This window comes from Rana temporaria, chromosome 3, assembly GCF_905171775.1.
Source record: "Rana temporaria chromosome 3, aRanTem1.1, whole genome shotgun sequence".
Taxonomy (NCBI): Eukaryota; Metazoa; Chordata; class Amphibia; order Anura; family Ranidae; genus Rana; species Rana temporaria.
The window spans coordinates 141,251,483-141,278,558 of record NC_053491.1 but is presented as its reverse complement, the minus strand read 5'-3'; the positions used below and the strand labels follow the sequence as shown (position 1 = coordinate 141,278,558).

At 44.5% G+C, this 27,076-nt stretch overlaps 1 protein-coding gene across 2 annotated transcripts in view; it reads right to left on the bottom strand.

Annotated features, from left to right (window-relative positions):
* The window catches only part of PRKAR2B (protein kinase cAMP-dependent type II regulatory subunit beta), a 156,710-nt gene that overhangs the window by 126,138 nt on the left and 3,496 nt on the right, over positions 1-27,076 (bottom strand). The window contains exon 1 of one of the 2 annotated variants that reach the window (XM_040343533.1): positions 5,686-5,906. The exons of the other annotated variant lie outside the window; for it this stretch is intronic. Coding sequence (XP_040199467.1) covers positions 5,686-5,740 — 55 coding nt within the window. The 5' untranslated portion in view covers positions 5,741-5,906. Of the gene's footprint in view, positions 1-5,685; positions 5,907-27,076 lie in introns of those variants that run through there. 2 annotated transcript variants of the gene reach the window in all.

Genomic DNA, 27,076 nt, shown 5'->3' with positions numbered 1-27,076 from the left:
TCAGCCTAGCTCCGGAGCGGCGGCCATCTTGATACACCCGGCGGAGGCCTAGGTGAGCTTCCCAGAGTAGCACTGGCTGGGGAGATGTGGACATTACAGTGGGGGAGATGACGTTATATATATATATATATATATATATATATTAGTGCTGTCAAGCGATTAAAATTTCTAATCGCGATTAATCGCATTAATGTCATAGTTAACTCACGATTAATCGCGCGATTAAGGAGGTTCACCCTTTAAAATTTTTTTTTTTTTTTTTCTTATTTATTTATTTATTTTTTATAATATTAAATTGTGTTTTTTTATTTTTTTACATTTTGATCACTTTTATTGCTGTCACAAGGAATGTAAACATCCCTTGTGACAGCAATAGGTGGTGACAGGTACTCTTTATGGAGGGATCGGGGTCTAAAAGACCTCCGAGCCCTCCTTTGCACTTCAAAGTATTCAGATCGCCGAAAACGGCGATTCTGAATACGGTGTACTTTTTTAAATCCGGCGCCATTGGCAGCCGAGAAACCCGGAAGTGACGTCATGACGCCGCTTCCGTGGTTTCAATGCGAAGACTGAATCAAAGCCGTTTACGGCTTAGTGTCAGTCTCCGCCTGGACACAGAACGCGGCGGATGGAGGATTGGGTCTCCCGGTGGGACGGGAGGCCCGGTCAGAGCGGCGAAAGGCGGCGGGAGGGGGGGGATGTCCCCTCCCGCTCCTCGGGCATAACAACCGAGCGGCTTTTAGCCGCATCGGTTGTTATGTTTGGATAGCCGATCGCCCGCTCTAAACAACGGTACCAGGATGATGCCTGCGGCTGCAGGCATCATCCCGGTATAACCCCCGAACGCCGCCTCGTTAATCACGCGATAAAAAAATTTACGGCGTTAACATGGGTTTGTGTTAACGCCGTTAATAACGCGTTTAACTGACAGCACTAATATATATATATATATTTATATATATGTGTATATATACACACACACACACAGTATCTCACAAAAGTGAGTACACCCCTCACATTTTTTGTAACTATTTGATTATATCTTTTCATGTGACAACACTTAAGAAATTACACTTTCCTATAATGTAAAGTAGTGAGTGTACAGCTTGTATAAGCATGGTGGTTGGAGTGTCATGGTCTGGGGCTGCATGTCACTGACAGTGACGTGGGCTTCGTATGGGAAGCCCACAAGGCAGTCAGTCATATGGGGTGTACTCATAAAACACGGTGCGAGACTTTAAAAACAAAGGACGGCCCAGCTGACCCTACTTCTTGACAAACTTCAGACCCTGGAATCTAGACACAAGCAAACCCCAACAAACCAGATTAGAAATGATCTTGACACATTGTGCTGACGGAATACATATCTTCCTCCGGAGTTACAGCTTGCAATGGGAAGTACAAAATTAGGGAAGGCCCCCGGACCAGATGGACTCACACTCCAATACTACAAGACGCTGCTCCCATCACGGGGTGAACATTTTGTTAGACTGCTTAATGGCCTAACCAAAGGGGAGACATACCACAACACAACGCTACAAGCCCAGATCGCGGTAATTCCCAAAGACGGCAAGGATCCGACCCACTGTGGGAGCTATCGACCTATATCCCTGTTTAACACGGATCTTAAGTTGTTCACCAAAATTATAGCCACTAGACTACAAGCACATCTACCCCACCTGATCCATTTGGATCAGGTGGGTTTCGTCCCAACGAGACAGGCAAGGGATAATACTACCAAGGTCCTGAACTAGCTCTACTCGGCTACCCGCACTCACACCCCCAGTGTCTTCATGGGCACGGACGCTGAGAAAGCTTTCGATCGGGTCAGTTGGGCCTTTATGTTCATTACACTACGCCACATAGGCCTAGGCAGGAACATGATGGGATGGATGGGATGGGATGGATTCCGGCAACATATACAGCCCCGTCGGCTAGAGTTAGGGCGAACGGTGTGACTTCGGACTCTCTCCCGATCACTAATGGGACGCGACAGGGGTGCCCATTGTAGCCTCACCTTTTTGCCCTCTCGCTGGAACCGTTCCTATGCCACGTCCGGCTAAACCCCAACACCTCAGGAGTGACGGTTAACCATACCCAACATAAGGTGTCGGCATACGCGAATGATCTTATGTTCTCACTCACCGCCCCCTCGGTCTCTCTCCCAAACCTGTTACGGGAATTTACCAAGTACAGGGCGCTCTTCAACTTAAAGATTAATTTTGCGAAGTCGGAGGTGATGGGAGTGGGGATACCACAACAGTGCAGTTTTATCAAAAAAAAAAAAAAAATCAGAAGAGCAAGACTAAGCATGCTCAGAAACGAATTGCAATTAAAATAGAATACAATACATCACTTCCGAAGCTGTATTCTGCCGTACGAGAATTTTCGTAAGTTGAGTAACCTCTTAATTTTCAATATGAGGCATACAAAAAAAAGGACGATCATTTGTCCCATATTCTCACCTTGTGTACGAGCCTTTAGAGGCATACCCCGGCTCACCTTGTATAAGCAGTTTAGCAAAAAAAACAACACAAAACCTAAAACACAACTCAACGATCATAAGAATTTAGTATGTCAATTTTATATGTAGTAAATATACAATTTTATACATAAACGTTGTTGTTGTTCATCAGTCCATTTTAACTAACTGGGCGGGAATCTATTTGGTCAGCTCCCTTGCTTCTCTATATTAATTCGGATGATGGTAATTTTTAACATGAGGCTATACTCAAAAAACTTGGAAGATCCATAGGAAGGAATTAATAGCATTGGGTAATCCAGGCCCATCGCAGGAGAACACGGGGAGCACCTAAAGGAGGACTGAATAGCAGAGTATGGGCAACAAAACATTTAGCCCGACAATTGGGACAATTTTTTTTAATAAAAACTGTTACATGGTTAGATACAGTAGGTAAGTAATTTAATCCTCAAGGGGAGATAATAGGCATTAGTAGTAGTAAAATCAAGCCATGTATCCCAAACGTTATGAAATTTCTTAGGCAAACCAATAAATTGAAGAGTTTAAGGGATGCATGACTCCTAGTGGTCTGCATTCTAGGGGCCGTATACATTAGGCAAATACAGATTTCTGGCTGCTTTATCTGCTCTATGCAAAAGATCAATTCCGGTAAAGAGTTACATATTGAGTTGACATTTTGTATTAACCACAATACTGCTTCATAGAGTTGTTCTGTATATTGTCCCATTTGCTAAACCTGTGCACAATTAGATCCTTATGCTACAGCTCAACGAGTCACCATTATTGTTTCTGAATTTAGAATATTAAACATATGTTTTTAGACTATTCACCTTAATAACTTCTAATAATAAAAAAATATAATTTAGACAATAGTACTTGTATGTAAGACATGTAGATCACACTTCGCAATGTCAGAAGAATAAAAATCGATTTTTTTGTATATTGGAGTGAGTATAATTGTCTTGTGTTCGTTATGCTTCTGGGATCAATGAAAAACCTGAATGATTCTACCTACCATCCATATCTGGTGCCCTAGGAGCAGGGGTGGATTTTTTGCTTCCATTAGTCCACTGTTTTGGGCTATGTTCTGGCAGCACTAGGGTCATCATTTTGTGCACTACCTGCATAGAGTTTGCATGTTCTCCCTGTGCCTGCATTGGTTTCCTCCGGGTACCTTGGCTTCCTCCCACACTCCAAAGACATGCTGGTAGGTTAAATGGCTCCTGTCTAAACTGGCCCTAGTATGTGTATGTATGAATGTGAATGTGAGTTAGGGACCTTATATTGTAAGCTCCTTGAGGGCTGGGACAAATGTAAATGTATAATACATATGTAAAGCACTGCCTAAATTGATGGCGATTTATAAGTACCTAAAATAATTAAATAATGTTCCCCCTTCCCTTTTTCCAGTCAACTAGCCAGCCTTCATATCACACCAATAATATCAGGTGTCATAGCGGGTCAAGGCTAGGGGGGTCATATCAGTACACCTAGTTACAATGACTAGATAATGGTCAGGAAAAGCTTCCACCCTACCGCTAGCAGTTTATTTCTAAATGAAAGGTATCCGAGTGGAGGAACTGTAACACAATACATTATTCCACCAACAGACATAAAGCATAAACTGTACAGAGACCAAACTGGCAAATTGGGTGGCATTCTGGAAACTTTTCTTGTAATGGAAACATGCTTGTAATCCAAAGCACTTGTATATCAAAGCAAATTCCCCCGTAAAAAATAATGGAAACTCAAATGATTCGTTCCACAACCATTTATTTATAGGTCCTTTAGTATCTAGCCCATATAACAAGATTATAGCAATATGATAACCATAAAATGTCCATCCACAAATGGAAGCCTCCACATAGGGGAATAGAAGCAAAATCCAGCAAGTGTTACAGGGTATAAAAGAGAAGAGAGGCGCCTCTAAGTGTAGCTAAATGTTGTACCTTCATTAAATGTAACCATATTGCTACACTTAGAGGCTCCTCTCTTCTCTTTTATAATCGGTTGTGACATGACGCTACTTGGATATCAAGACATCGCTTGTATATCAAGGCAAAATCTATAAAAAAATAATTGCTTGTCTTGCAAAACGCTCTCAAATCAAGTTGCTCTCAAACCAAGGTTTCATGCCGCTTACACACCATGTGATGAAAAGAAACGACATTTTCTGTGAAGTAAAAAACGACGTTTTTGAAACTTCAATTTTCAAAGACGAAGTTGCCTACACACCATCGTTTTTTCACAATGCTCTAGCAAAGAGAGGATACGTTCACCACTTTTTTTTCATTGAAGCTCGCTTCATAACTAGCTTCTGGGCATGCGTGGGTTTAAAAACGTTGTTTTAAACGTCGTTTTTTGCTACACACGGTCAATTTTTGTGAAACAAAAAACGACGTTTTGAAAAACGACACATAAAATTGAAGCATGCTTAAATTTCTTTTTGTCGTTTTTCACAAGACATAAAACGTCTCATTTAACACACGGTCATTTAAATTGACGTTTTTAAAAATGTCGTTTTTTTTCATCACATAAAGTGATGGTGTGTACGCGGCATTACTGTACTTAAAGGACTACAAACACTTTTAATAATTTAACAATACAGCAATAAACGGAATAAAACAGAGCTATACAATCTCACTTCATTCTGTATAATGTTCTTGCCTTATTGATTAAACACAAGCATAACGCACTGACGCCGATTCACTAAAGTAGTCATTTTCCTCACCCCAAATAAACTTGTCACCCTGTACCTGACTGATTATCTGAAGTGATCACAGGCGAGTATGAAAACAAATCCTTTAGCAAATCACTTATGGAAGCAAACAAAATATGAAATGCTACCCCACGAATATGACCTTACTTTTGCAGAAATGTGCACATGAGGTAATCAGACCCTTTGACCTCAGACTAAAAGAAGTGCTGAACAAGGCTCAGCCATACTTTCCATTAATAATTAGAAATAAGAAAAATAAACTACACCTCTAATGAATAATCTTGCAGCTCTGCTAAAATGTGTAAAGCACTAGCAAAATAATATTGTAAGAAATGCTTATGTAGCAATAATGTGTATGATTCTGAGGCACGAGCGAAATCACCTCAGCTGGGCACAAAGTGAAGACTAGTAAATGACTAAATAATACCTTGTTTGAGGTAACAGCAGACTTCTGAGCTCTTTCAGATTGCATGACAGTACTCACCCTTGTTAGACGCCGTTCCCTTTTTCACATTGTTAATTCCAGATTTAGCAGTCATTTTCAACAATGCAAAGGGACAAAAGCATGGATTCCCCCGGCATGATCATCACTCTTCTTTTTTTTTTTCCTCTTCAATGTCAGCGTCAGGTTTTTGCCCAGCCTGGAGTGTGACGTAACCAAACATAACTGTGTCTAGAGCCACCAGACTCATACTCCACAGCCAATCCTAGGCCAAGGATTGTCATTAATTATATACCCCGTGGAATGACAAGTCAGGATGCAAATTGAAGCCTGCAGAATCTGCCTGTCTTACTGTAAAGCAGAAAGCGTCATGTGCGGCTTGCTCTGCGTTTCTCCGTTTCAAAGTGTATTTTTAGTCAAGGAGAACTCAAGTTACACATCGATAACCATAGGCTTATAGATCGTTTGCGTTGCCTGGACACTCCGCATCCTGTAAGGATTGTGTGTTTTAAAAATCAGGTCCATTAGCCTTCATAACAATTTTCCAGTAGTTGGATTGTTTGAATATCAAATCATAAACAAGAAAGAGGTCTGACTGCAGGTATGCAAATAATGGAATTTTTCATTTGCAACTGATCTCCGGGACAGTGAGGGGAAAAGGAGAAAATGACCAGAGTCACTTCCCCATCTCTTGCTTACTAATTAGATGACATCTGAACATTGCCTCCAGTTACCTTCCCCTTCTATCATGCCCATTGCACATTCCCCCCTCCAGCTCCTCAGTGCATGAGGCTTGTCAGGATAAAGCCCGTTTGGCTCAATATACTAGCAATGCCACACCCAATCAGATTTTCTTTTATGTGCATCGGGTCGTGGGAAGATAACATAGCAATAAGATTTAATGGCCAAGTTCACCTCCAGATACGTCGCGTAAGTGCAAATATGCGCCGTCGTATCTATGCGCCGTGCCCACAAACTAAGATACGCCTAAAAACAGGCTTCATCCGACCGACGTAACTTGTCTACGCCGGCGTAGAGTGGGCGCATATTTACGCTGGGCGCATTTGGCGCTCCCATTGATTTTCTATTCACATATGCAAATGAGGGAGATGCGCTGATTCACGAACGTACGCGCGCCCGACGCAGTGCGCGTAAAGTCATACTTCCGGCGTAAAGTTATGCCCCATAAAGGAGGTGTAACTCAGCAGCATACATGCAAAGGGCTGCACCAGGGAACACAAGCAGAAGTAATTTACGTAGGACGTGAATATGACTAGGTGTAGGTTACGTTCACGCCGTAGGCAGTGATCCGGCGTATCTTAGGGAGTAGTTCCGAATTGATTTTGAGAATGCACACTGGGATGCGTCCACGGTATCTGTCTGAGACTCAGCCCATCATTTGCATGGGGTCACGCCCACTTACGCCTAGGAAACCCAGCGCAGATTTGGCAGCACTGGCTTTGTGAATCCAGTGCTTGCCTCTATGCTCTGTGTCGGCATAGTGTAAAGAAGATACGCTACGGCAGCATAAATATGCGCCGCTGTTTGTGAAATCGGGCCATAGCATTCATGTACTTTTTTTGCAAAAATATCAAAGCTTTCCATAAAATCTAAAGACACGTACCTTACTGTCCTACATCCAAGATTCAAAAATATATCTATTGCTTCTGTCTTACGTCCTTACAGACTGCAGGCCATGACACAGGAAGGAGTTGACCTCATTAGAACACATCCTGAATCATCCACCCACCCATTCCCAGATGCACATTTTTTTTTAATGAAACGCAATTAATCAGTGATCACTCTTCTCACTAAATACACAATCAGATTGCATAGTGTATGGCCATCTTTATACAAGTAAACAGAAGGAAGTGGATGGAAACACTCAGCTGTTACGAATGTAAGGAAGTTGGTCAGATATACATGTTATTAGTGTTAACCTCCGCTTTAAGCAAGGTGGGGAGGCGTTTTTGAGCATTTTCACTCATCACACACTAGTTCATCCACCTGAATGTGCCACCCTACATGCAGAAATCGCCCCAAAGAAGCTTCAGAACTTTTTTTTAGAGCGCTGCTTGGTGCGTGTTTTTTACTGCAATTTTTAGTGCAGCGCATTTCTGAAATGCAGGGAAACGCACAGATGTGAATGGAGCCTTATTCTTGTGTTATCACACCAATTTCACTTTCAGGCCCCACACTAGACACCTAGCATAGTGGATGGAAACACTCAGCTGTCAAGCCCCGTTCACATCTCTGCATAGCGGGAACTCGCATTCCACGTGCATCTTTTTTTTTTTTTAAAGCGGAGGTTCACCCTAATAACATGTATATCTGACCAACTTCCTTACATTCGTAACAAGTATAGTCCGCTTTTTTTTTTTTTTATGCTTTACGTACCTTGTTGTAATCCATCTTTTCAATCTACTTCTCCCCGCGGGAGTAGGCGTTTCTATGCCTAGGGGGATTGTCATCTGGGAGGTCGCCCAGATGACTGACGTCTGTTCCCCCCGGCGGTTAAGGCCCCGCCCCCCGCATTGCGTAGGCGCGAAGGAGTTGCGGGGTTTCCGAAAGAAGCCGAACATGCAGAGATGCGAGTCGTCTCTATACGGCGCCTGCGCTCTCCATGTTCGGCTACTTTCGGAAACCCCGCAACTCCCTTAACGTTGTAGTTAAGCTGGTGCCATGTCCGCTGCCCCAGCTTTGCCATTTAAGGGTGGCTTCTTTCTTTAGCACTGCACTTTGGGGCCAAAAGTTGTGTCTCCCTACACTGTCTGCATCAATACATATATATATAATGGGAGTTGGGAAGGCCAATACCCACCCACAACATCCTATATAGATCGGAAGTACAACCAAGAAAAATTTGAAACATGGGACTTGAGGTGCCAAAACAAAAAAACATATACATACACATTAAATATAAAACCAATATACCACCAACCAACCAATTATCTCACAAAGACAACATAGATCATTTTTTTTCAGGTGAGACAAAATAGATCTTTAATGAAAATTACTGTATTTATTGGTGTATAACACTCACTTTTTTACCCTGAAAATAAAGGGTAAACTGTGCCTGCGTGTTATACGCAGGGGGCTGTGGAAAGTTTTTTTTTCCTGAAACTTCCCTCTTAAAGTTAGGGTGCGTGTTATACGCCGATAAATACGGTAGCTGTAATATCCAGTAAAAAAAATCAGTACATCTTCCTTTCTTAAAGCGGTTGTATAGGCAAAACATTTTTTTTTTTGGCACCTGTAAAGGAAAAAGCATAATGAGCTAGTATGCACCGCATACTAGCTCATTATGAAATGCTTACCTTGGAACGAGGCGTCGTTGCCGCTGCCGGTCCACGCCGAGAGAGAGGACATTTCCCCTCAGCGTGTCTTCCGGGTATCGGTGAGTGGCTGGAGCCGCGATGTCGTCACTCCCGCGCGCGGGAGACTTCTGTCCAGCAAGGTCCGGCGGCTGCCGGGCCTTAAGCCGAACATCCCCTGTGCACATGCGCCGCTGCATTCAGCGGCTAGTTGCGAGGGGAATATCTCCTAGACCGTAAAGGTTTAGGAGATATTTTTTTTACCTACAGGTAAGCCTTATTATAGGCTTACCCAAACCCATGGCTTCACACGTGCTCCTTTCAATACACACAGATAACCCATTTGCAGGCTAACACAGCCTGTCTTCACTCTCAGTCAAAAATAAATATAAGCCACACTCCAAAACATAGCTCCTCTTCCTATTTACAGTGCTTGAAAAGGCAGAAGTTTATTTTTTTTAATCTGAATGCATTCTTTGCACTAAGATAAAAAAAACTTCTGTGTGTAGCACCCCCCAATACTTACCTGAGCCCCATCTCGATCCAGCAATGTTGCAGGAGTGTCTTGGCTGCCCAGGACGCCCCTCCTCATTGGCTGAGACAGCAGCGTGGCACCATTGGCTCCCGCTGCTGTCAATCGAAGTCAGTCAGCCAATGAGGAGAGAAAGGGGGCAGGTCCGGGCCGCGCCTTCTTGTCTGAATGGAGCTGTGGCTTGGCTCGGGTGCCCCCATAGCAAGCTGCTTGCTGTGGGGACACTCAACAGGAGGGAGGAGCCAGGAGCACCAAAGAGGTACCCGAGAAGAGGAGGGTCTGGGCTGCTCTGTGCAAAACCACTGCACAGAGAAGGTAAGTTTAATACTTTAGTATCACTTTAACTTCCCCTATCTAAGTCCCCTATTCTTGTGAGCAAGCCAGCAGTCGTGAAACGCATCAAGGAAGGTGGTTCTGGGTGGAGACATTCATGTATGTAGTTTTATGTTTTGACAAATTAAAGAAAAATAAGAGCAAAGTTTTGTAGTGCAACGTATATTTACTTTTAGACCGGTGAGCTGTCTGTGTGTCTATGAATGCTCTGCTTGTTTGTTTCTGTCTCAGATAAAATTCCTGGGAAACTCTCACCTGGACCAGTGCTAGACTGAGAGACTGAGGGATTGTGGGATTTGTATTTTCCTAAGAGGAGAATGCAGTTCTCACACTACAGACAGAGGTCATGCATTACCTGTCCAATGGCATGCAGCTTGCCTCATGTTTGAACATAAACATAAACTGCTGACACCAGAATGTGAAGATTTACTGTACTATAGGCTGTGTGTACAATACAACAACTTACACCATTGTCAGGGCTGGGTTTAGCCCGTCCTTCTCTGAGCTGTCAGCTAATTACCAGCTCCTATCTCTCCACAGTGACTCACCTGTTGACGATATCCTGCTCATCAGTCCTGCTTACTTAAAAAAGTTGTAAAGGTTTAATTATTTTTTTTTTAAATAACAAACATACCATACTTACCTCCACTATGCCGATCATTTTGCAAAGAGTGGCCCCGATCCTCGTCTTCTGGGGTCCCTTGGCGGCTGTCTCGGCTCCTCCCCACAAGAGCTAGCCCCCCTCTGGGAAGCGCTCTCCCAAGGGGGGTTAGCTTGCGGGCACGCTCCTGTGTGATCCACTCGGCCCCGCCCTCCGGCACGCCGCGTCATTGATTTGATTGACAGCAGCAGGAGCCAATGGCTGCGCTGCTATCAATCATCCAATGAAGAGCTGGGGGAAAGCAATGTGGGATCGCGCCCACGGAGATTCGGGGCTCAGGTAAGTAAAACAGGGGCTCGGGGGGGCCGGAGAGTGCAAGGTGCAAAGCTTTACAACCCCTTTAAGCCGTCCAGCCCAGATGATCTCTGCCTTCGCCTTGGTCACATCTCTAGAGACGCTCTCCTGTGTTCCTGTTAAAGACTTGCTTGGCTGATGTTCCTTCTGGCTCCAGATCCTGCTTGCTGTTCTACTACGCTGAACTCTGGCTCCCTGACGTTTTGGCTTGTCTGACTATCCGTTCCGGTTCCTGAACTCTGGCTATGTTTTGACTAAGTTTACTGTTTACCTTTTTGTTATTATTAGTAAACAAGTGTGATTTAACTGTACTTCTGTCTCGGTATGATTCATGGTTTCTGACAACCATAAAACTAAGTTTACTAACTAAGGGCCAGATCCACAGCCAGCGGGTGTAACTTTTTTTTTCGATTTAAGTTATACCGCCGGAAAATTTCTACCTAAGTGCCCGATCCACAAAGCACTTACCTAGAAATTTTCTGCGGTGTAACTTAAATCCGGCCCGCGCAAGGCGTGCCCAATCTAATGGGGCGAGTCCCATTTAAATTAGGCGCGCTCCCGCGCTGGACGTACTGCGCATGCTCTCGACGCGATTTTCCCGACGTGCATTGCGCGAAATTACGTTACACCGAGTTTTGTGAATCGCGCTGGGTAAAAAAAAAAAAAAATGTAAAAAAAATTTGACAGCGTCGCGGGAAAGAAGGGTCTACTTTTACATGGTGTACTAACTTTACACTTTGTAAAAGCAGCCCTAATTTTGCAACGGCAAACTAATACTTACGGAGAAAAAACGAAGCGTAAAAGCTTCGTGGATCTCCGTAAGTGCTAATTTGCATACCCGACGCTGGATTTCGACGAGAAATGCCCCCAGCGGCGGCTGTGGTACTGCATCCTAAGATCCGACAGTGTAAGTCCCTTACACATGTCGGATCTTCTGCCTATCTATGAGAAACTGATTCTGTGGATCAGTTCCATAGTTAGAAACAGGGATACGCTGGCGTATCCCTTTTGTGGATCAGGCCCTAAGATACTAAGGTTTACCCTTTCCTTAAGCTAAAAAGTTCTGAGGGTTTAATACTACTTTAGGCATTTGCACATTCACAATAAAGGATTCCCGTATTGTTTGTAGTTTATATCTCATATGATCGTCAGCTCCATATCGTCATAATACGGTATTTATCTGAAATACTGCAATCAAAAACAGAACATACTGTAATATAATGCCATCTAGTGGCTATAATGCAGTATTTTTCTTAAATAATGCAATTAAAAAAAAATACCTAATTCTAGCCACTAGATGAAGCTGACAATCATCGGAGAAAATCATATTACAATAAAGAGATCATTTTTTGTGCTTGTACAAATGCTTAAAACATCTGCAAGGTGATTTTTTTTAAACAAAGACCTCACAGTATAGTTCCACAAAGGGGGAATTCTCCCATGATACTGCTGATTATTAGATTGTTTTTGTACATAGATGAAAATGGGTCTAAGTGTAGATCTTCTGGTGAATCCCTCGGTGGCCAGTCAAGAAGACAACAAAAAAGGACTATGGAGAGGATGAGACCTCTACTGAAACTCAGCAAAAGGGAGGGTTTCCCTGACTGACGCCTTTCAGGAAATAATATTTAGGAAAGGAACATCAGAAAAACACAAAGCAATGAATCCATCTTTTTAAGGAGAGGACTTCAATGGCTTGGGTAAATCTTTGATAAAGAACATTTCATCATCTGAACTGAGAGTCCCAGATATGTTTTTTTTGTGTTGATCCTTTTACATTGTTGCATTTTTTTATGTGTTTTTAAACTTGATATAAAACTTAAAGTGGTTCTAAAGCCCTAGGGTTGTTTACCTTTTTACATTGCCCCCCGCACTTGTCAATCAAATTCTGTGACAAGGGAGCGAGGGATGGGGCTGAGTTGCATTGACACAGACAAGGCAGCTTGGGAGCGAGCCAACACAAGTGCCCCCATAAGAAGCAGCTTCATACAAGGCACTCATGGAAGAGAAGGAGCCGGGAGTGCTGGCGGGGGACCCCAGAAGAGGAGGGTGGCGGGCTGCTCTGTGCAAAGCTACTGCATAGAGCAGGTAAAAAAAAAGTGTTTGTTACAGTAAAACAAAAAATCAAAGCTTTAATGTTACTTTAACCAATTGCTTACTGGGCACATATAACCCCTTCCTGCCCAGGCGAAATTTCAGCTTTCAGCACTGCGTCGCTTTAAATTAAAATTGCGCAGTCGTGTGACGTCCCTCCCAAACAAAATTGACGTCCTTTTTTCCCCACAAATAGAGCTTTCTTTTGGTGGTATTTGATCACCTCTGCGGTTTTTATTTTTTGCCCTATAAACAAAAAGAGCGAAAATTTTGAAAAAAAAAAAAAAACACAATATTTTTAACTTTTTGCTATAAAAAATATCCCATTTAAAAAAAAAAAAAAAAAAAAATTTCTTAGTGTATTCTACATAATTGTTGGTAAAAAAATAAAAAAAAATCTACAAAATAGGGGATAGAATTGACCATTTTTTTATTATTTTTTTTTTTTACTAGTAATACGGCGATCTGCGAATTTTGTCAGGACTGCGATATTATGGCGGAAAAACGCACTGATTACTGTATAAATGTGACTGGCAGGGAAGGGGGTTAACACTAGGGGTCGAGGAAGGGGTTAAATGTGGATCCTGGGAGTGATTCTTACTGTGGGGGGCGGGGACTGACTGGGGGAGGTGACTGATGCTGTGTCCCTATGTACAAGGGACACAGCATCAGTCTCCTCTCCCTAACAGGACATGGATCTCTGTGTTTACACACAGAGCTCCACGTCCCTGCTCTAAAACTGGCGATCGCGGGTACCTGGCGGACATCGCGCATCGGCATCGCGGTGACTCGCCGGGCACGACGCCGACCGTGCGCACGCCCCCCCCAGTGGCCGAAGGACACGAGGCCGTAAAAAGACGGCCTCCCGGATTTATAGAGCCACCTTGGGGCCGTCTTTTTACAGTGGCCTGGGTCTGAAGTAGTTAAAGTGGCTGTAAACCCCTATATATACACACAGCAAAGTGACTGGCCTCATGTGATACACAAAATGAAACAAATTCTACATAAGGTGTACCTGTTAGGCCCCTTTCATACGGGCGGTCCGTTCAGGCTTGACAAGCCCCTCCCCACTCAGTGAGCAAAGAGGGACCTGTCATCCGCCGGCTCAGCAGAGATCAGCGGAGAGATCTCCCGCTGAGCTGGCGGACCGCTGCAACGGATCTGGGACTTAATAAGATGACCGCATGCTTCTTTCTGAAGTTAAATCCTGTTTGCAGGACCTTAGAGAAATTGTTTAAAAGCCCCACTTAGTTACCCCAACCCCCTCCAGCACTGTCTATGCATTAAGATAAAAAAAACTATGTGCAGTAGCCCCCCTCAGCTCCCCTAATACTTACTTGAGCCCCCTCTTGATCCAGCGATGTTGCACGAGAGACTCGGTTGTCCGGGACTCTCCCTCCTCATTGGTATAGACAGCTGCAAAGTGCCATTGGCTCCTGCTGCTGTCAATCAAAGGTAGTGAGCTAAAAGAGAAGAGAGAGGGGGCGGGCTGCGGCTTCGTGTCCGATTGGACACACAGAGCAGTGGCTCGGCTGCCCCCATAGCAAGCTGCTTACGGTGGGGGCAAGCAACATGAGGGAGGGACAAGGAAAGCGAGTCTCGACAATAGAAGGAATGTTGATATAGTTCCAGAAGATGGACCCTCAACATACTACTAAGGAAGATGGTATGAATGACATGACTAAACCAACACCTTTTCATCATTCAGCCACTGATGTTACCATACAAGTAAAGAAAGCTTGCAGCTATAAAATGTACTTATCATTGCAATTTAGAATATGGGGAACATGAATCGGAGTAAACTAGACATAGTGAGATGGATAGAAAAATGGATTGTTTACTTTAAAGCGGAGGTTCACACAAAAAATGAACTTCCGCTTTTTGGATCCCTTTTTGGAACCGGGCAGTGAAACCGCAAGGCTTCACTTTCTGATTCCCTTACCCAGGATGGCGGCGGAAAGCAGCCGAGGACCGAGCGATTGCTCAGCCTCATCTGCTGACATCACAGGCGCGCTGGACAGGTAAGTGTCCATTTTTTTAAAAGTCAGCAGTATTTGTAGCTGCTGGCTTTTAAAAAATAAATAAATCAGCGGAACCTCCGCTTTAAACTAGTGTCTTATGGATTAAAGGGGTTGTAAAGGTACAATGTTTTTTTTCTCCCTAAATAGCTTCCTTTACCTTAGTGCAGTCCTCCTTCACTTACCTCATCCTTCCATTTTGCTTTTAAATGTCCTTATTTCTCCTGAGAAATCCTCACTTCCTGTTCTTCTGTCTAACTCCACACAGTAATGCAAGGCTTTCTCCCTGGTGTGGAGTGTCTTGCTCGCCCCCTCTCTTGGACTACAGGAGAGTCAGGACGCTCTCTACGTTGCAGATAGAGAAAGGAGCTGTGTGTTAGTGGGCGTCGTGACTCTCCTGTAGTCCAATTCCCCTACCAACACTGACTGAAAATTGCTCAGTTTATGACTGGCTTTAATTTGCAACGACATTAACAAGACTGTAATTTGATATAATAGCCACATTCACCCGGCAGTACGGGAGACCTGCGTGGGCCCAGTAACATCAGGATCCGACGAGCAGCCAAGTCTAGTGTGAAGTTTTTTCAGCTTGTCAGCCTGCAGTGAGAGATTCATGCTGAGTTACCAGTAACAATGTGAGCGGTTCTACAGCTTCAGCAAGATAGGGCTGCATTTAAAGGCACTTTTTATTTCATAAAATATATGAGTAAAACCATTGCTGATTTTACTGATTTGATCATTAAACTGTGCAAGGTGTGCACTTCCCTGGTTTTCTCTTGTCTTCTGCTTATGGCCCGTACACACGATCCGAATATCGGACGAAAATTATCGTTCGATGAAGAATCGTACGATTTTCGAATCGTGTGTACACTACTTTCGAGAGCCGATCACGACAGTTCATCCAATATTATTCGATCGGACATGCACGAAAATTTTCCTCGTACGATGTCAGATCGTACGATTTTCGTTTAGTTAGTACAGTTGTCGTCCGAAAATACAATACAAATACATTACAACACACTTCCGATTATTTTTTTTGGTCGTACGAGAATTTTCGTGACTTTAATAACCTATTTCATTTTACTTGCGACTATTAAGCGAAAAAAGTCGTACGATCCGTCGTACGATATTCGGATTGTGTGTATGGCCCATTAGATCCAGTGCATTTCCTTGTGCATGGTGTAATTGGGGACAGCTGCAGAAAACTTTGCTCCAGTTCTTACAAAAGACTTGGGACTATATTCAATACTCATCGATCATCAATTTCTCATTTATTTGGTCACACTGCTGGTGGTTTAGTTTTTATCTGGCATGTAGCACGGATAGTGTTATGCCGGCCAGACAAAGTTCGAAGCTCAGCCGGTTCAGCAGGAAGTGGAACTGGCCGAGATTAGAACCGGTAATGGACAGGCTGAATGTACCAAGTTGATCGATCGATCTACTTGGGTATAACCAGCCTGTCGGATACACTTCCAATTATCGCAAGCGGCTGCAATAGCTGATAATCACTGTCTTCTCCCGCTACCATCCCGCTCGTCGCTGTCTGAGCTGATGGGGCAAGAATGATCATCTAATATCAAATAAACTTAGGGTACAGCCATTTACTATTACAGTCAGGGCTGATCCACCCTATAGGCTCACTATGCAAGCCGCTTAGGGCCCCGCAAAGCTGTGGAGGGCCCCCCAAATTACTAGAGGCCTGGTGAGAAGTCATTTTTGGCCCCACTTCTGGATGCATAGGAGAAGAGGTAAGAAGTCAGCACCCCCTGCCTCTCACTTTAATGTAAGACAGCAGAACACCTTCTCCCCCCCGCTTCTCAACTTTAATATTTAATGTGACATGTCCCCCCCCCCCCCCCCCCCCCGCTTCTGAACTTTAATGTGAAATGTCATTTTCAGCAGCCCCCCCATTTTGCTTAGGGTGGTCAGGATCGGCACTGATTACAGTTATACAACTTTATACCCAAAGAACTGATTCAAATGAAGCGAAAGTCAAAGAATGCATTATTAAAGCGGTAGTTCACCCTCCTTCACCTCATTATTCCATTACTTTCGGCATCGTAGCGCGAGCTACGGTATGCCGGTCTTAAATTTTTAATCCCCGTACTCACTGTGCTATTGTTGATTGAAGAATCCGACTCCCGCGGGGAATGGGCGTGCCTATGGAGAGGGAGGATGATTGACGGCCGGCTCTGGCACGTCACGCTCCCCGAAGACAGCCGGAGTAGGTCTCGGCTATTCACAGCGCCTGCGCACAGGCTATCCGCAGGCGCCGTGAATAGCCAAGCCTATTTCGGCTATTTCCGGAGAAGCGTGACGTGCCAGGGCCGGCTGAGACCGATACGATTGGCAAGCAAGATATACTGCTATGGATTGGTGACTGGAATGCCAAGGTTGTGTGGCACGTTTTCCAAGCAGCACCACTCCTTTTAAATGGGCCTTTCTCTGCTCCAAAAATACACCAAAGAAGCTCATGTACCACATTTTGCCGCTACGTTTGGCGTTGCGCATTTTTCAGCAAGTTTCATACATTTTGTGGTGCAACAATTGTATCAAAATTGCGCAACACTTGGAGTGCCAATGGCACCAAAAGTGTTTTCTCTCATTTCGCCACAACTCTGGAATCGTGGGGTGAATTACGAAATTCTGCCCACGGCTCTCGTATGTGAAAGGGGCCTAATTGTAAATTCCAAAGAGCTGCCAGGTAGGAGAAAGACCAATATTACAACACTTGTACAGAGACTGAAGATGGAAACAAATGTGGAAAAACAAGGATCGCTTTCTAGAAGGTTCGTGAAAGCCAAAAGGAATTTCAGCCTTCAGTATGTATGCTCAAAAAATGTCCATCACAAATGAAATAGAGATGAAGCAAAGATGAAAGGAATGTTATACAGAATCAATATTCAAGACAATGTTTTCCTGAAACCAGCTGCACAAAAGAGCTTTCCATGATGGAAGATGAACTGGCCATAAAAAGGGCCATGGAAATATATACCATTGCGTCCGAATTATTATGAGCAGCTGAAAAAGAATTAAAGCGGAGCTCCACCCTAAAGTGGAACTCCCGCTGATCGGAAACCCTCCCCCCCCCTCCGGTGTCACATTTGACACCTTTTAGGGGGAGGGGGGTGCAGATACCTGTCTAAAGACAGGTATTTGCACCTACTTCCGGCCACAGTCTGCGAACACTCGGCTCCCAGAGCACAGCGGGAGCCAGTCAGCAGGCGCAGCGTGACTCGCGCATGCGCCGTAGGGAACCGGGCAGTGAAGCCGGAGCGCTTCACTTCCTGGTTCCCTCACCGAGGATGGCGGGGAGCAGCAGAGTGACGAGCGATCGCTCGTCCTCTGCTGTGGACGGCGCTGGACTCCAGGACAGGCAAGTGTCCTAATATTAAAAGTCAGCATCTGCAGTATTTGTAGCTGCTGGCTTTTTATATTTTTTTTTTCAGCTCCGCTTTAAAGGTGCTGATTAAGGGCCCTTTCACACGTACGGACCGTATGTCCGCATTTTCATCCGTCCGTTTGCGGATGAAAACGGGACATACATGGGTCCCTATGTGATTACGGCACCCGTAATTTGTCCGCCTCCGCAAAGATCCGCATTTGCGGACGGAAGAAATCCTATTTTTCTTCCGTCTGTCGGATCGGATGAACACGGACATACGGTCCGTGTTCGTCCGATCCCCCATAGGGGAGAGCGGAGGAAACACAGGGCGGCCCCTGAACAGTGTGCGGGGACCGCCCTGTCAGCTGCCAGCTCAGCGGGGATTTTACGGAGGATCCCCGCTGAGCAAAGCGGACGGACACACAGAGCGGATCATTACTGATCCGCTCCGTGTGAAAGGGCCCTAACTCATGACAACAAGTCTGTAAAAGCACACACTATCCAAAAATCTGTTTACCGTATATACTCGAGTATAAGCCGAGTTTTTCAGCACATTTTTTTTGTGCTGAAAATGCCCCCCTCGGCTTATACTCGAGTCACCTTTTTGCGCCTGATTGCCTGGACTTTGGGGACCCGTTACTGGCCCAATCTTAGCACACATGTAGCCCCACTCTTCCTCTACAAGTGTGCAAAGTTTGTTGCCCAGGGGACCTACGGCCGGGGAGCACTGATTTTTCAAAGCCAGGCACCCCTTCCATAGACTCCAATGTTAAACGTCCATTTCTCCGGTGACTTTGGGGACCCGGTACTGGCCGGTAGTAGATCCCCTGCACCTGGAACTTAGCACACATGTAGCCCTATTTATCCTCTACAAGTGTACAAAGTTTATTGTCTGGGGGACCTATGGCTGGGGAGCACCAAATTTTCAAAGTCGGGCACCCCTTCCATAGACTCCCATGTTAAACGTCAGTCTAGTCATGGACACAGTGAGGCATGGGCATAGTGAGGCATGGGCACAGTGAGGCATGGGCACAGTGAGGCATGGGCACAGTGAGGCATGCAGATGGACACCCTAGGCTTATACTCGAGTCAATACGTTTTCCCAGTTTTTTGTGGTAAAATGAGGTGCCTCATGTTATATTCTGGTCGGCTTATACTCGGGTATATACGGTACATTCCAATACTGAAGAAAGGAGCCACAAAGACTTCATAAACTAATTACCAATTTCCTTCAAAATGGCAGCAAAACAACAAAAACTAGAACCTTACATCAAAAGACAATTATCAGACATGCAAGCTGGATTTAGGAAAGGCAGATAAGCTAAAAATGTCACTGCAGATGCACACTAGATATTTGAGAAAGCCAATGAGTAAAATAAATTATAAAGAAATTCAGATTGTCCTGAGGTAAATAGGTGTACCTGAACTTTTCACTGTTCTTATGAATACAACTCTACACTGATCAAGAAGCCACAGTCATGGCAGAAACTGAAAACAGCAATGTAGTTAGTCAAGGTGTTCTGTCAAAATATCCAACTCGTCAGTAACTCCAAATACGAATTGCTGTTTGGACACAACACCGGCAACCAAATACAGTCCGGTGCACAATATTATGAGCGGAGATTGTTACTCCACACGGACACTAGCCAACAAAATGGTTGTTAGCCTCTGTGGTGTAAAAACAGCTAAATTTTCATGTACCGATTACCGGTGTTATGTCCAAACAGCAATTCGTCAAAATCTCCAATTACTGATGGTTTAAATAAAATGAAAGTGACGTGGTTGGAGTTTTTGACGAGTTAGAGAATTTGACAGAACAAAAGCTGCTTACTCTCCCCATACCATTTAACATGTATGCTGAGCATTTAGACCCCTTTCACACAGAGCGTATTGCAGGCGCTATATCGTTAAAAATAGCGCCTGCAATCCGCCCTCAAACAGCTGCTCCATTGTCTCCAGTGTGAAAGCCCTCGGGCTTTCACACTGGAGCGTTGCACTAGCAGGACGGGAAAAAAGTCCTGCTAGCCGCATCTTTGGAGTGGTGAAGGAGCGGTGTGTATACCGCTCCTCCACCGGTGCTACCCATTGAAACCAATGGGACAGCGTGGCTATACCGCCCGCAATGCACTGCTTCAACCCCCTAAGCCTTTCTCGCCCGCTAGCGGGGATTAAAAGCCCCCAGCTAGTTGCCGAAATGCACCGCAAATCCGCCCATAGCGTTGGCGGTAAAAATAGGGGTTTTACCACCGACACTATGGGCTGCTCAGGGTGAAAGGGGTCTTAATTAGAGAAACTAAGCTGGAGAAATTTGATAGAGGTTTCAAGATTTTTGGAAAAAAAAACATCAATAATCTTTGATCTGAATAGCCTTAAAGCGGTGGTTCACCCTGCAGAACAACATTTCAGCATAAAATCCGGCATAGTAGCGCGAGCTACAGTATGCCGGTCTTAATTTTTTTATCCCCGTACTCACTGGTATATCGTACATAGACGATTCCGTCTGCCGCGGGGAATGGGTGTTCCTATGGAGAGGGAGGGTGATTGACGGCCGGCTCTGGCACGTCACGCTCCCCGAAGACAGCCGGAGTAGGTCTCGGCTCTTCACGGCGCCTGCGCACAGGCTATGCGCAGGCGCCGTGAAGAGCCAAGCCTATTTCGGCTATTTCCGGAGAAGCGTGATGTGCCAGGGCCGGCCGTCAATCACCTTCCCTCTCCATAGGAACGCCCATTCCCTGGAATCTTCTATGTACGATATAACAGTGAGTACGGGGATAAAAAAATACAGACAGGCATACTGTAGCTCGCGCTACTATGCCGGATTTAATGCTAGAGGGGAAAAAAAATATATATTTTTTTATATAGGGTGAACCCCTGCTTTAAGCCTCGTACACACAAATGGATTGTTGGCTGGGGACTGTCTGTTGACAGACTGTTGTCCTAAAATCTGACCGTTAGTACACTCCTTCTGACAATTGTTGTCCAACTTTCGGCCAACAAATGTTGGAAGGCAGGCTAGTAATTGTTTTTTGGACAACGGTCTGTTGTCTGATTTTCGTATCGTCAGTACACAAGTCTGTCAAGTCGAAAGTACAAACACGCATGCTCGGAATCAATGCTCAACAAACAGAAAATTAGCAGAAGGGGCCCAAAGGGTGGCGCTCAAGAGCTGAAATTCCTCATAGTACGTCACTACGTTCGTGTTTGTTGGCCGACAATTGTGTATCGTTAGTATGCAAGACAAGATCCTTGCACTAGTAACAAGGGATCTGGCATTCATGTAATACCATACAGACTGGCCCTTAGGGAGCAATGATAAAAGGTTTAAAAGGATATTCAAAAGTACTAATATGCCTATAAATACAAAGGTCAGAACTATCCAGGCTATGCTATTTTCAATCATGCAACCAGTTGACAATAGAAGGGCACTACTGTATCCACCCTTGTGGTTGGCACAGTGCTGGATCAGGGGGGTTACTTAGCATTCCCTGGGATCTTGCCAAGTGGAGCGTGATGCCACTCTCACCTAGGGACAGTTGGATGAATCCAAGAGTAAAGTATATTTACTAACTTTCTTCCTTACAGGGTTTTCCCTTATTTATTGTTTGCAGTGTTATGTAATGGGGGGGGGGCACAACAAAGTTTTTTTTTTTTAAAGAGTACAGAAGAATCAGAACCTCTGTTGTGTTGTTATTAAAGCGGTGGTTCACCCTAAAAAAACAAGTTTCTACCATGAAATCCAGCATACTAGCGTGAGCTACAGTATGCCTTTATTTTTTTTGCGCCGTACTCACAGTTTAATCCCGTAGTTAAGTTTCAGACTCCCCGCGGGGAGTAGGCGTTCCTATGCAGAGGGGAACATGATTGATGGCCAGCTATGGCGCGTCACGCTTCCCGAAAATAGCCGGAGTAGGATTTGGCTCTTCACGGTGCTATACGGCGCCTGCGCACAGACTAGGAGCTGACTGCGCAGGCGCCGTGAAGAGCCAAGTCCTATTTCGGCTATTTTCGGGAAGCGTGACGCGCCATAGCCGGCCGTCAATCATGTTCCCCTCTGCATAGGAACGCCTACTCCCCGCGGGGAGTCTGAAACTTAACTACAGGATTAAACTGTGAGTACAGCGCAAAAAAATAAAATAAAGGCATACTGTAGCTCGCGCTAGTATGCTGGATGGCATGGTAGAAAAAAAAAGTATATTTTTTTTAGGGTGAATCCCCGCTTTAATGACTTTGTTGCTGTCGGCAAGATTTCCTGGATGACAAGATGTACAGAGCCTGCAAGTGGATTTAAATCGCTCAAATGGAGACAGACAGAAAAGGGACATGCTTGTTCTAGGTTGTTGATTCACCAAGACCTGGAATATGCATTCTTAAAAACAAGTCATCAGTGGATGATTCTCTATATTTATTCTGATGGGAAGGGAATCATTGTTGATACAGAATTTCCACAGATTTCAGTGGGATTTCAGAATTACGAAAAACATTAAATATGTACTAGCTTCTAGGAGAATTAAAATGCAACTAAGGCTGGTACCCCCCCCCCCCCCAAAAAAAATGACATGCCAAATGTGGCATATAAGGGGGTGAGGGTACTTTTAAGTGGAACTTTGACTTTTGGGTAGAACTCCACTTTAAGTTTACCAAAAAAAAAAAAAATCTGAAGATGGATATTACTTACAATCAATGCGATGTGTCCCTTGTGCTGCTGTCTCATCATTGAGTAGAAATCTTCCTCCTCTGAATCCTCTTCTGCCACTGTCTTAATCTTTCGATGCAGCAGGGGTTAATGGAGCCGACGACGCTGTGACAGACACTTATGAAGTGTGCCCAACTATGCCCATCCCTTCCACCCAGCGCCTCCATTCACAGAACCCATACTACAGCTTCTATAAATGAAACGTTAATTATGAATGGAGGGGAGGTCCTTTAAATTGTCTGCCCTTCCTGTTCCAGTCACAGAAGCTGTTGCGTGGCTTCTATGAATGGAGGAGCAGGGTGGTAGGAACGAGCATAGTTATGCACTGTTCCTGAGTGCCTGTCACAGTTCTGCTGCATTGGAAGGATTAAGGCAGTGGGAGAAGGGGATTCGGAGGAGGATTTCTACTAAATGAGGAGACAGCAGCACAAGGGACACATATTATTGATTGTAAGTAATATCCCTTTTGCTGATTTTGTTTTTTAGTAAACTTAAAGCAGAGGATCACCCTAAAACATCTATATACCGTTACATCCAGCATACTGCTGACATCAACAGTATGCTGGATTATTTTTTATTTTTTTCGCTGTACTTACGTTTTTTTTCATTCTTTTCACCCGGCTTCTGGGTTCTCGCTCCCCCAGGGAGTAGGCGTTCCTAAGACGAGGCATAGATGATTGACGTGCGGGTAAAGCGCGTTATCGCCTTTCAAAAATATCCGAGGGGGACTCAGCACTTTACGGCACCTGCTCTACACGGCAGGCACAGGCGCCGCAAAGAGCCGAGTCCCCGTCGGATATTTTCGGAAGGCGATGACACGCTTTACCCGCACATCAATCGTCTCCTGGGAGGATCAACACTCACTCCCAGGAGACATTGTGCAGAGCTCCTCGTCGGGGAAAAGGAGTGACGCGCCCACTCCCCGCAAGGAAGAAGACCCGGAAGTGAGGCTGAAGACAGATAAGTGTACACATTTTAAAAAAATTTACAACGCTACAAGCCTTTATTAAGGCAGGAGATAGGTTAGCTAAAAAGTTTTGAGGGTGAACCTCCGCTTTAAAGTATAACTAAAGGCAAAACATTTTCTTTAGTTTTGGAAAATGTGGAGAAGGATTAGAACCCCTGTCAGTTTTTATTGTGGTCTGTACCCCCATTAGGGAGATTCACCCTCCTTATTTGTCCTGTTTACCATTGTCATTGAACATGAAAGTAAAAGAAAATCCCAAATTTTAGGTTGCCCCCAGAAAAGAAATAGAGGGGAAATTTTCCAATGGGGACACTAGTTCTGGTGAGGTAAAGGGAGTTACTGCTCCAGGTGGGTATGCTAAACAATCAGTAATTTCTCAGGAAATCAAGGGTGCCGGCAATGCACAAGGCAAATAGTAAAGGCTAGAAAATGGACAGCCGCACTCCAAAAAAAATTCTGGTTGTCTTTATTGTAAAACGGATGAAAAAATGCACTACAAGATACAGCAAAAAAAGGGGATAGCAGCCTACGCGTTTCACACTATAGATCAGTGCTTAGTCATGGCTATGTTCTGGTGACTTGAGGTTCCCCAAAGAACTCCCTTAAAGGGTCACTAAAGGAAAAAAAATGTTTTGCTGAAATGACTGTTTACAGGGTATAGAGACATAATAGTTAACTGATTCCTTTTAAAAACGATTAAAAATAGATAAAAATCAATCATATAATGTGCCTCTAGTTTCACTTTCGTTTTTGCAGCTAGCTTAGTTTTTGCATGTAATTTAATGCCTCTGTGCTGGACAGAGCCATAGAGAGTGATGGTTAGGAAAACAAAACTAGAATCTCCCAGTACTGTGGTGATCAGGAAACAGACAACCAGGAAGTGTCCAGAACAGAGGAATTACAGCAACATCAGAGCAAAAACGAACAATGAGGACATGAAACCAGGACTGCAGTAAGGTAAAGGAAGCTATTTAGCTAAAAAAATAATTTCCTTTAGTGACCCTTTAATTTTCAGGGATTTCCTCTCACTTCCTGTTTGGCTATGGGACAGGAAGTAAAGGGACCTCTCTGCAGCGGGACACAGATGGTGACAAAGAACCTGACAGGGTTTTTTTTAGTTGTCTCATTTTTCCAATGCCAAATGCAGCATGCCATATGTATCCCAACTATAAAGCTGATTTGGGTGCCACAAAACAAAGGCCTGCTCCTGGCATAACCAACAGCAACCAAATGTGAGTAGTTCAGTGTAGCCATACCAGAGGACATTTATTTCTGCCTTTCTTCTGCCTTATTTCTTAAAATGCCCACCTGAGAAATCCACCGTTACTGTACTGTACATATTTAAATTAAAACTAAAAGGCTGAGATACTTACCTCAGCTCCAGTGGTCCAAAACCCTTCTTTCAGGAAAACAATTCTAGCATCTTGATTGGCCAGCACGGGATGATGTCACTCCCGCGCATGCATAGGACTTCATTCATCCTGGCACAATGGCCCCATGCACAGCTCAGTGTACAATCTTCTGAGGACTACGAACAGGTAGGTGAGTTTATTTAATTGCAGAAAAAGCATGTTTCTTCTGCAAAAAAGAGCATGCCTGCTTGCAATTTTTTTCTGCATTCAGGGCCTGTTCACACCAGAAAGCAGCGTTTGAAACCTGTGTTCTGTTTGTGTTTCCCACATCCCATTCAAAACACACTGCACTTAGGACCTGCAGTGGGTGTCAATGCAATGCTAACGATACCCCACATGTAGGTCGTAAATGCAGTGCGTTTGCCTGCACCAGATTGCATGGTACAGAAATATCATGCAATCCAGCTGCAGTGTGGTTTTCAAAGTAGGGCATGCAGTGCGATTTCAGCCCATTCAAATGAATAGTCTGCAAAAGCTATGACTAAGGCTCTTTGCTGAAACGCGTCAGCGCTACTATTTTATTGTCATTGCGATGTAACCAATAAAGTACTCTTGAAAGGATTACAGTGTTGCCAGCTCTTTTCATGTTTTTTAATAGTCTGAAAAAGCACTGTACTCAAATCGCACAGGAATGTGCTCACTTCCTGGTGTGAACCGGCACTTAGTTCCACTTTAAATAAACACATTTAGGAATAATTGCTCGCCTCCACCTTTTACGAGTTGCCACACACCAATACTCCTCTCTTAGTGACTCCAATGAAGTTTGCAGTGCTGCTTTAAGCTGAGTCAAAGGTTGCAGTGAATATAGCTGGCGTCAGAGCACCATGCAGAGGTGTAAGAGCATTATTAAAGAGAAGATAGGGCGCCGCTCACCAACCCAGAGAATTAGTACGTAGATGAATGTGGCATCAACCAGTGTCTCTTCATCCACGTCCCCCTGACATGTTTCGCCCTGCTCACCGGGGCTTGAACAAGAGGTGAGCAGGACGAAACATGTCAGGGGGACATGGCTGAAGAAACGCTGGCTGAGGCCACATTCATCTACATTCTAATGCTCAGGGTTGGTGAGTGGCACTCTTTTTCCTCTTTAATAATGCACAACTCTTGCTTCACCTTGTACCCTGCGCCACCATTTTCAAATAGCCATCATTGGTGGGCAGCTTCTTCTTCCGTATCATGTCCACTGATGATATCATACGATTTTGCACATGCATTGTATGAGATCTGCTGTAGTTTATCATTATTCAATAACACGCCACCCATAGGCATGCACACAAGGTGTGCCCAGGCACACCCTAATCACCCTGTGCAGCACAAATTCCCCCTACTGCCCTAGCTCCTCCCCTTCCCGTCACAGCGCTTCCAGCTTCCCTCCTCTCCTGCCGGCTGTTACTGTGGGGATGTTTTAGAATGAGTGGGGGAAGGAGCTGGTGAATATGTAATTTACTGGCCCCTTCACTTTCTGAATGAAGATCATGAGTGATCGGTAGAGTGTGTTTGAGCTTTGGAGTGCACACCCTAATGCAATAGGCTAAGCACACTTATGACGCCACCCCAGATCTTGTACGGCACATGCACTGCACAAAATCTTGCACATGCACTATACGTGATCTGGGGTGCCATCCCAGATCTTGTACGGCACATGCACTGCACATGCACTATGACGCCACCCCAGATCTTGTACGGCACATGCACTGCACATGCACTATGACGCCACCCCAGATCTTGTA